Source organism: Phocoena phocoena, chromosome 10 (genome assembly GCF_963924675.1).
Source record: "Phocoena phocoena chromosome 10, mPhoPho1.1, whole genome shotgun sequence".
Lineage (NCBI taxonomy): Eukaryota > Metazoa > Chordata > Mammalia > Artiodactyla > Phocoenidae > Phocoena > Phocoena phocoena.
Genome location: NC_089228.1, coordinates 7,822,683 through 7,833,850, shown reverse-complemented (window position 1 = coordinate 7,833,850; position 11,168 = coordinate 7,822,683). Strand labels below are relative to the sequence as shown.

At 52.0% G+C, this 11,168-nt stretch overlaps 1 protein-coding gene across 2 annotated transcripts in view; it reads right to left on the bottom strand.

The window, feature by feature from the left end:
* Window positions 1-890: 890 nt before the first annotated feature.
* SRGAP3 (SLIT-ROBO Rho GTPase activating protein 3) overlaps window positions 891-11,168 on the bottom strand; it is a 254,066-nt gene continuing 243,788 nt past the window's right edge. For both annotated transcript variants that reach the window (XM_065886366.1, XM_065886367.1), the window contains exons 19-22: window positions 9,071-9,251; window positions 7,732-7,881; window positions 5,227-5,554; window positions 891-1,304 (exon numbers count right to left, since the gene is read on the bottom strand). In XM_065886366.1, coding sequence (XP_065742438.1) covers window positions 891-1,304; window positions 5,227-5,554; window positions 7,732-7,881; window positions 9,071-9,251 — 1,073 coding nt within the window. The remainder of the gene's footprint in view (window positions 1,305-5,226; window positions 5,555-7,731; window positions 7,882-9,070; window positions 9,252-11,168) is intronic.

Genomic DNA, 11,168 nt, shown 5'->3' with positions numbered 1-11,168 from the left:
CGAACACAGGCCGCTGCAGTCAGGGCTCTTCTCGCCAACGTCCTCCATGCCTTTGGGGTGCAGTTGGTCTTGGCCTCCGTGTGGAAAGGCAGGGTCTCTGGGGTGGACGGGGGGCGGGCTCTGTGAAGGGTTCCCCACCTCTGGGAGCAGCCTGCCCGGGGTACCGCCTGCCCCACCCTTCCTTTAGGGGCAGACTGTTCTGGAAGGCCACAACTTCTGGAGACAGGGGGAGACTGGTTTTGTTTTTCTGCAGGTTAGTGCTATATTGCTTCATTCGCAGTTACTGTGGGCCTTAAATTCTCCCAGAAAAGTCCCTGCAAATCCCACCAAATAACTCAGCGGGAGATGTTTGGTGGCATGGGTCTGAGGTAAATCTAAGTTTTGTAAAAAGAAAAAGGAGATCCTATATACATTTCATATGTGTGTCCAGATCTAGTATATGTATATAGATGCATAAATATATATATATACACACACACACTCCTACAGACACATACGTACATATATACGTGTACATATGCACATACACATACATACACACGTATGGATGCATGTAGAGAGAATGTCGAGAGAATAACTTTCCAGTGACGATACGCGGGTGAAGCCATTTAACATTTGCCATGACCTTGGGAAAGGCTCCGGCTGGGGCGGCTGCTCCTCTCCGCTTGGCCGTCTGTGTGCATACGGGAGGGAGGCCTGTGGATTCACGTGGCTGAAGGCGAGCTGTGGCTCGGGCCTGGGCCTCAGCTCCACACAGACCCGCTCCCAGGCTGACCTTCCGGGCCCTGCCCGACAAGGCCAGGAGCACCGGGAGGACGTGGGAGTCACGGAGGCCACCCTCGGCCACGGCGGGCCACAGCGGGCCGGGGCGGTGCCCGCCACCCCGCAGGTCACATGGTGCCCGACTTGTCGGCCGAGCTGTTGGGGAACATCTTCTCGGTGGGCGTCACGGCCGGGCTGCCCACGCCCGAGCTGCTGCTGCTGCTGGACCGATGCTGGACCACGGGCCGCACCGGCCGCATGGGGGGCGGGCGCAGCTGGGCGCCGGCCAGGCGGGCGGACAGGGCTGGCTTGAAGGTGGTCATCATCTCGGTGGAGGAACTGCTGCTGCGACGCATGGCGGCGTCGGGGTCGCGGATGACGATGGTGTGCAGGGGGCTGGCCGGCTCTGAGCTGATGGGGCCTGGCGGGTTCTTCAGGGGCTCCAGGGTGTCCAGCACCACATCTGGCGCCTGCTTGACTGTGTTCTGCCTCTCCAGTTCCCGCAGCTCGTGCAGAGCTGTGCTCATGGTCTTCTCGATGTCCTGGGGACAGGGAGAGCGCTCGTCAGCACAGAGTCTGGAGGGCTGGGATCTAACCCTTCTGGGGCTGCTACCCAGCTTGTAGGCTTCTTAGGGAGGCTTCCCCACAAATCTCATGGAAGGGATGGAGATTGGATCCCAGGGACTCTTATAACCATAAGGAAAATCAGTGTGAGTATCGCAGACCTAGTGGTGGCAGGCTCTGCAGTCAGACAGACCTGGGTTCAAATCCTATTTCTGTGACTTCCCTGCTGTGTGACTGTGGGCAAGCCACCTTACCTCTCTGAGTCACAGAATCCTCATTTGTAGATTACAGACACGTATAATACTGACCTCAAGGGGTTGATGAGCGTATTTAATGATATGGTCCCTGCGAAGAGCATGGCATGGCACCTGGTACCTAGTGAGTATTTCCAAATAATGACAATAACAATGACAATAACAGCTAAAACCGAGCACCAATTCAAGCCCCTTCCCCTAACAATTCATTTAAGCCTCTCACTTATCTGGTAGGAACTACCATTACGCTCACGTCACACATGAGGAAATGGAAGCTCAGACTGGTTAAGTAACTTGTCCAAGGTCACACAGCTACTTAGCAGCATAGTAGTTCTGGCTCCAGCGCTCATGCCCCTAACTATTATTATTAAAAATATATCTCTCCTTTGTCCATAGGAAATTTGTGTGGAGGTTGTATATCAGAATGTTTGCAATGCTCACCCCAGGATGATAGGACTGTTACTTTCTTCTCTGTATTATAATCAGAACAATTTTTTTAAAAATGGAAAATTTAAAAAGCAACAAAAATCTTCATCTGCCGACACAATTCCCAGGGATGTTGTGATATTTAAGAGCTCATCAGCATGAGAGCACTTTGAATGACACAGAGAGAGATTCTGGCAGCCCAGAGGGCCGACCTGGGGCTCAGCATTCCAGGAGTGAGCACTGGAGCTGGATGACAGCATTTAACCCAGCAGCATTCCAGGAGTGAGCACTGGAGCTGGATGACAGCATTTAACCCAGGAGCCCTGGGCCTGGATGCAGAGCCCAGGTTTGGGAGGGAAAAAGGTTCCTCTGCTACCGCTGCTGGGCAACCTTGGGCAAGTCTCAGTGGCTCCGCACCACACTCGGTCCAGGTGCTGAAAGCCCCCTGCTGGCCGTGAAGATGGGATGAGACAGTGGACGTGATGACACTTTGTGAACTGGTGGATGGTGGTTTTCACACTCCCTTCAGCCAGAGTCCTCGGCTCCCGTGGGGTTTCCCAGGGATGCCTCCACACAGAGGCAGGGGGAGCTGCTCAGGCTGAGCTGGGCCACCGAGAGGCCAAGGAGGGACAGAACCGCTGCTGGAAGGTGCTGACCCACCTCAGGCTCCGGGATGACTATTGAGACACACTAGCTTTTCTGCCCTGGGGCAGCTCTGGGAAAACTGCAAGTCTGGTCAGACTGATGGGGCTGGTGCCCACAGGTGTCCTGCCGGCCCCTTCCCCGTCCACGTCTTCTTTCACCTCCTCTCCTCCCCTGTCCTCAGGCGGCTCCTGCCCGCTGGGCCTCCACGACAGGCTCCAATCTGGCCTCCATCAGGGTCCCAGCCTATCATCTTGTTTGGTGAAGAGACTACTGATGATTAGCTAATGGCTAATATTAGCATTTATGCTTCCCCAGGACATTTTATCCTTTGCCCTTAACACTGTCTACTTTAAAGAAGATGCTATTTGTGCCTTTACCTACAAGGAATAACTGTGGGGCTGTGACGGGGGTCCCGCCTGACAGGAGAGAAGGCAGTCCTGTCCCAACCTTTGCTACATCCCAACCCTGCAGTGATCAAGCCTGCCTTCTGCGTCCCAGTCTGCTTAAAGTCCCCCACAGACATCACTACTCTGTCTGCTCTACTCCAGCAGGAGCCAAAAGGCAAAACTAATCAATAAAATATAATTATCGCCCCTCCACCACCATCCCCACCACCACCACTCCACCCTCGCAGAGTTGAGCCAGGAAGACAGCGAGTCCAGAGAAAGATCAGCTGGGGGGTTTAGGCGTGAGCCTTGCGTTAGTCTGAGAGGTGATGCCGTGATCTCAGAGTGGAGCTGCAGAGAGGCGCTGGGGAGCACGGACAGCGGGGGAAAACGATCCCTTTTCACCTCCTCCCGAACGAGACCTTCCCACCTTGGATGGCGGTGCTGCCAGATCCCCAAACTGCCTCTTTAACTGGGCTCCAATCTAAATCCTAAAAGACATTTTGAGACCAGAGGATTTCAGGTAACTCCACCTACTACTACATAGCTGCCCTCCGCAGCCTGCAATGTCAAGGGCTCATCAGAGCCAATGCTGAGCAGGCTGGAGGCCATCCAGGGTGCCCTTGGCTATTTACATACCGTTTCCCATGCTCTGCTATCGAATGGCAGCTATCAAATTAGCGTGTGTAGATATGTCTGCAGACGGAAAATGCGAGCGGCATGCCCCACGTGTATTCTTTAGGCAGCTCTTGCAAAATGCTCTGGGACTAAAGGTCAAAGAAGTCTGGGAGATGGGTGTGCCCTGCTCTCTTTCTTGAAGATTCACAAGGCACATCAACATATTTAATAATGCTTGTTGCAGACAACCCATTCAAATTTGCAAGACCAGCATTCCCCAAACTTTCTTGACCATAGAACACCTTTTTCCCCTCCACTAATACCCCATGGAACCAGTCTGCTGTGGGACCTACTTTGGAAACAGTGGCGTAGACTTCATTTGATTCTCCGTGTAAAGGGCTCTGGGCCAGGCCTCAGGTGGCCTGACCTTCCAGGTGACGGCGGATGCTAGGGCAATGCTTCCCAAGAGAATGGCCTCCAACAATAGAGGGACCAGCAGGCTGCCCGGCTGCTCTGCTGGACCCATGCCAAGATGCTGATACCTTGGGAGTGGGCATTGGGACCTGGGGCCAAACTAGATCCTGCGAGGTGTTTCACTTGCTGTGTTGATATCCCTGCTAACCTTTCCTGGCCTCCTCTCGAACACAGCCCCCAAGCTCTCAGATTTCCACTTCCCCTTGTGAACAGGGATTCAAGGCCACTCTTCACAATACAATCCTAACCGACCCGAAGGTTCTAACTGTCTCTCTTTTCTAAACTGGGAGAAAACACTGGGAAGGGGATACATAATGGGCACCCTGCCAAGTTCCAGAGGGAAAAATGGAAACTTCTGAACTATGATAAAACTATCAAAAACACAGGAAAGTAGCTATGCAAATTATTAAACAACCTAAACAAACTGTCTCATAACAATTTCTTAAATGGATTTGTTTGGTTTGCTTGGCAAGTGTAAAAATCACACAGGTTTCTCATCCAGATTTTTTTAAAGTTATTTTAAAAAACACAAAACTCTAAAAGCACTCTTGAAACGCAGAGTCCCCTCCTTCAAGACTCCTGACCCAGCTGCCATTTCACAGCTGTGTGTGTTACTGGTTGGCATCTCTCTCTTCTCTAAACCATAAGCTCCATGTGGGCAGGGCCTGCATCCATTTTAGGTCAGTTATACTCTCAGCGCCAGCCAGTGACTGCCACACAACAGATGCGCAATCAGTTATTTGTCAATAAATGAATGAATGAACAAATGAATGCATGAATGACAAGATGAACGAATGAAAACATGAAGAGCACAATCTTGCCATGTTATGGAGACGTCTGCCATTACCACATCCCCACATCCGGGAATCCCACCTCTGGCCCTGGAGACTGGGCCCTTGGGTCTTCACGGGAGCCCCAGCCAGCAGTTGCACCCATCCAGCTTCCGCTCCCACAGGGGGGCCAGCTCATTATCTACCTCACGTCTGGCTTAGCCTGAGCCTGGCCTGAAGGGCGAAGGGGCTCCCCCGTCTGCAGGTGCCCACCCCCTGCCCCTCTGGGTGTCGGCTGGTGCAGCCTGCCTTCCCGCCGGCCCTTACTTCTGCCAGGGCCTCGGCCTCCAGGGACTTGTGGTCCCCCAGGCTGCTGTGCCTGGTGGAGCCGCACGTCGACCGGATGCAGTGCCCTTCGGAGAGCGCCTTCTTGTCGGGGTAGTTGATGCTGCCGGCGCTCCCGAACGTCGCCATCCTCCGCTTCTCGGGGCTCTCGATCCGCCCCCGGGAGAGGGGGATTTTGTGGGGACTGCTGGGGCAGGCGGCGGCCCGGGGTGGCGTGTCTATGCTGGGGCCCAGGCCCCGGGGCGGGCTGTGTGTGTCTCCCCCGCTTCGGCGCCTGGGGATGGCTGCTCCATCAGATCGTAACCGCACTCTGCAAAGGAGCCAGGGGGCGGGGGCGTGGGGCAGAGGTCAACCCTGGCCAGTGTCACACGGGTCAGCCAACCCCCAGGCCACACGCTACACACTAGTCTAGGGAGTGGGTATAGTAAAGCCTCGTTCAGCCAGACTCTGCGGTTCTGCAGGGAAGGCACTGTCTGAGCACGTGACTCAGGCCCGCGGGTTTCATCTGCGCACACGAAGGAGTCGGGGGCGTTCCAAGCTCCAGCCGGGGGTGGTGCCAATTACATAGTGAATCTCGTCTACACGTTAGGTCAGGGCCAGGAGGATTTCAACCTGGGAACACTTCGCTCCCGGTTAGGTGGGCTCATGGTATGTTCTTAAGCGGTTTAGAGGTCTCCATGATTCCAAAGGGCCTCCGACTGGTCTGAGGCATTGAGGCTTGACTATACCAAAGAGTTACCAGCTCCCTGCAAGCTCCCTGAAAGATGGCCCTGGTTTCCGTGGGGCAGCACAGACAACAAGCCTGGTGAAAACAGCGTGGGCTGGGGCTCAGGACACTGGGTTCTAGGCTCAGGAGGCGCCCCTGGGAACTGACCACAGCCCAGTGTTGTCACCAAAGGCTGTTCCTATGAGGCTTTTCCAGACCTTGGACAACTAGTCATTAAGAGTAAAATGTGCATCACTGGAACGCCTTTCGTGCACTTGGATACCTTTCAGCCCTCAGGGAGGCTGTGGTGGAGTGAAAAGGGGACTAGAGTGTCTATCAGGAAGGCGAATTCTTGTCCTGTCTCTGTCACAGACTTTCCAGTGACCTCTTTCAGACCCACTTTATTAATCTGTTAAATGGGCATAATATTCCTTGCCCACCTTCTGAGGGAGGTTCAGTGGGTGGGAAAGCACTTTGAAGACGTTCTACCCACAGGAGATTTTGCTGTGTCCCATGGAGGGCACTGAAGACTCAAAGGCACTGGTGAGGGGAGGGAAGGCTGGAAGTGGCAAGGGGGCGGGGAAGAGGGGCAGAGTGCGGGAATGGATTGTGACGGGGACCAAGCTCAGTGTGGTCAGCAGCGCTTTAGACCCTGTGCCACCAGCCAAGCTAAGCACCGCCTGTGGGCACCCCAACAGCACCAAAACATTGGTGTTTGAGAGGAAGAGTACTGGGAAAGAAAGAAGGAGAAGAAGGTAGGTGAGAGAGGACAGAGGGAGAGGGAAATTGAGGCAGGAGAAGATACGGCCCCCCTGGAAGTCAAGGGACCATGACTCTGTCATCTACCTACCCCAACTGTCCATCTCCCCTGATTCTATCACTTATCAGCACCCTGAACCGAACAGAATACACTGAAAAGAGGCACTGGGACTTTTGCTGAAATAACTTCATAAACATATGTTCCTATTGTGGTTGATTTCTCTGGCTTTATCTGCAAGTGCCCCATGTGTGGGTTGATCCCATGACCTCTCCACCAGAAAAACAAATATGACATTTTGAGAATTCGATTAAGAAAGCAGTGACACACTGCCAGCTTTCCTTTCCAGCGTCACATCTTGTGGGGAAGAAGGGGCCACTACAGCCTCCCTCTCTCCCTCCTTCTCTTTTCCTTATTGTATTTTTTTCTTTAAACAACCACGTGCTTTGGACTATACCTGTAGAGGGAGTGAGGAGCCCAGCTCCATACCTGGCGGAAAGATCATGTGACAGCCCCGCCCACACGCAGGAGTGAAGAAACTGGCAAATCTGCTCCCACCAAATATGTGCGTGGAGCCGAGTGTCAATTTGCCCCCACGAAGTGGGTGTGAGGCTTCTGTTTCTGCAGTGCACTTCAGGGACTAAGTGAGCTTTACATTTTTAAATATAACAACTTAGGTCTTCAACAGAAAGTGGGGAGGAGGTGTAAGAACTGGAGACAGAGAGGAAAAATACTTGCCAACTTGCAACTCTCTCTTTCCCGTTTATTATTATTTTAAATAAAAAGCATTGGTTGCCAATATGTCTTTCCTCCTTTTTCTCCACCTCTGCCCCAAGCTGGATCACTTTCTACCTGACATTCTAGGCCAGTTCCAGCCAGCCCACCAGGTGTGCCCCATGTCATATCTCGTGGGGAAGAAGGGGCCACAACAGCCTCCCCCTTTCCCTCCTGTGCCCTTGCTTCTCCCCAGTCAGACACAAACCGGCACTGTACTAGCCGCAAAGAATGAATCCGCGTTTCCTACCGGCCCATCACCCCCCCAAAGCCGTAATCCGAGATGTGCTCCGTGGGGGACTGGAGGTCGTTTTTGGAGGAGGCCTTGTCGTCCAGCAGTGGCCCACTGCTGGCCTCGCTGTCGGCCTTTTGGCTCAGGCTGTCCGAGAAGGCATCGTCCCTGGGGAGAAGGACAGACGTGAATTGGGAGGGATTCGCTCCAGAGAACGGACATGTGCTGAGACCCAAGGGGCTGGATCCACACACACCTCGTGGTTGAACCGCTGCTGCTTCTCCAGCAGGAGGCCCTCTGTGGCACCGCCCGTGCCTACCTTCTCCTCCCCTTATCTAGGCTCTTCTCTCCCAGCTGCTCGAGACTGGGATAAGCTAAAGGGGAGGGTGTGCTGGAGAAATGGGGGAGGGGGCCTGCAAGCTGAGCCCTGGGCGATGAGCAGCAGTTTGGGGGTCCAGCGAGGGAGAAGGAAGGCATCTCCATCCCTCTCCGCACCCGGGGCTTTGAACAGGTGTGAGGGGCCTGGAGCTTGTTGGGGTGCCCTGCCCGCCTCCCCACCATGCCCTCTCCCTGCCCTCAGAGGCCTGGGGACGTCAGAGAGCTGCTTTGGATCGTCTTGTTGTTTGCCGAGCTCTGGACTTTTCTCTGTCTCCAGACCGTCCCCTCTGCCATCAAGACGTATGCCTTTGGCCACCTCCCCTTGAGGCCCAGCTTGGTGGCTGCTTCCTTGGTAAATCAGTTCCACCTGAGGCAGACTGGAGCTCGGAGGGAGTGTGTGCAGGAACCTTCAAAGGCTTTCAAAGAATGGAAGGTGTAGACTTTCTGGGCATTATGGTGGGGCTAGGTATTTGGGATGTAGGGCTTTTTTTTAATGCCTAAAATTCTTTTCTAAAAAATAGTACCCTCTTAGCTGGAAATGAGGGGATGATTGTTTCTGCCCATCTCCTGAGACAGCCACCTCAAGGTAGAGAATGGTGGGCTATTAAGAGGGGAGTGGGATGGCCACTGGCTACAGGGAAGGCCCAGGAGGGTGGAGGTATATGGCAAGATCCACTGGACACTGAGAACCATAGTGGGTGATAAACGCCCTGGAGGCTGTCAGGTGGGCCGGGATTGTGAGCCAAGGGCACCAAACATTGTCCCTGTGGACTCTGAAGGGTGAGCAATTTGCTTATTTGTTAAGTGGGTCACCATTCAAAGGGAGGTTAGACATAATCCATTCTTACGGAAGACCAAGTGTGTCATACCAGGGAGAGCAAAGTGCTGTCATACAATCCATACTCCCATTCCTGTGCCCATTCCAGACATCACTAATCACTCATGGCATTCTTCACAGAAGATCCCAATTCCCACTCACATGTCCTGTACAACTATGTACTGATGTGGGATGAGCCCATCCACGCCGTTGTGACGACCCTCCCACCAGTCCTCGGAGGCACGGTGGTACAGTAGCAGTGAGGCTCCCTTCTTGAAGGACAGCTCACGCGGGGACCGCCCCACGTAGTCAAACTTGGCGATGGCCTCGATCTGCTCCACTTCTAGAAGGAAAACAAGGGGAAGAGCATCTATGAGGTCAGCAGAAGAGCAGCCCAGGAGCCTCACTCAGATGGCCCTGGCTTCTGTGGGGCAGCACAGACAACAAGCCTGGTGAAAACAGCGTGGGCTGGGGCTCAGGATACTGGGTTCTAGGCTCAGATCCACTCTCCATGCTGTGATCTCAGGCAGGCCATCTAACTTCCCCAAATGGAAAATGGGGCTGAAATACTACATCCTTACCTTCCACTGCCCCTCTTGTTCTCCACTTTTTAACACTTATTAAAACAATATTATAAGAAATTTCTTTTTCTTCTATCCCTTAATGCCAGCTCTGTTTCCATTTTTCCATGAACTCCTTCCCTCTTTGTTCACTTATAATACCACCAGTGGCTCTTACCTTTTGGGAAGTCAAACAGATGTTATATATGGATTCCCTTCCATGCAAAATATTGTACACAATTTTTAAGGGTTCCCAGAAGCTTCTCTTCAGAGCTCATTGTTATGGACCGAATTCTGTCTTCCCTCAAATCCAAATGTTGCAGCCCTCACTTCCAATGTAATGGTATTTGGAGATGAGGTGTTTAGGAAGTAATTAAGCTTAAGTGAGGTCATAAGGGTGGGGCCCTAATCTGATAGAACTGGTGTCACTCTGAGAAGAGGAAGAGACGTCGGAGATCTCTCTTTCTGTCTCTTCATGTGCACAGTGGAAAGGCCTTGTGAGGACACAGTGAGAAGGCAGCTGTCTACAAGCCCGGAAGAGAGACAACAGCAGAACCCAACCCTAATGGCACCTTGATCTTGGACTTCTAGCTTCCTGAACTGTGAGGAAATATATTTCTGTTGTTTAAGCCCCTCAGTCTGTGGTATTCTATTATGGCAGCCTGAGCTGACTAACACACTCATCCATGAACTTAATTTGGGGAGCGGGAGAATTCTTGTGGGGGCTACAGATCAAGCATATCTCTTTGCACACGCACATTTACCCGTCAAAGCTTTATTCTTCTCTGGTCAGTGACAGGCCCTGCATGAGTTAAGCAATGAGAACATAGCTCTTGCCCTTGAGACACTTCTACTGCCCAGCTCTGTCACCTCTTGTTTGTGTGACCACAGGCAGGTTACATAATTTCTGTACATTTCAGTTGCCTTTAGGAGGCTTAAACGATAATCCATGAAAGAAGACAAAAAGATGGCCAACAGGTGCATGAAAAGATGCTCAACATCATTAATCATCAGGAAAATGCAAATCAAAAATCAAAACCATGAGATATCACCTCATACCTGTTAGAATGGCTATTATGAGAAAGACAAGAAACGACAAGAGTTGGCGAGGATGTGGAGAAAAGGAAACCCTTATGCACTGCTGGTGGGAAATAAATTGGTGCAGCCCCTACGGAAAACAGTATGGAGTTTCCTCCGAAAACTAAAAATAGAACTACCATGTGATCCAGCAATTCCACTTCTGGGTATTTATCCACAGGAAATGAAAACACTTAACTTGAAAGGATACCTGCACCCCCAAGTTCATTGCAGCACTATCTACAATAGCCAAGACATGGAAGCAACCAAAATGTCCATCGACAGATGAATGGATAAAGAAGATTGGTATATATAAACAATGGAAAATTATTCAGCCATAAAAAAGGAAGGAAATCCTGCCATTTGCAACCACATGAATGGACCTTGAGGGCGTTATGCTAAGTAAGATAAGTCAGACAGAAGAAGACAAATAGTGTATGATCTCACTTGTATGTGGAATCTGAAATCAAAAACAAACCAAACTCACTGATACAGAGAACAGACTGGTGGTTGCCAGAGGTGGGGGTGGACGAAATGGGTGAAGGGAGTCAAAAGGTCAAAACTCCCAGTGATAAGATCAGTAAATCATAGGATGTAATATACAGCACAGTGACTATAAATTG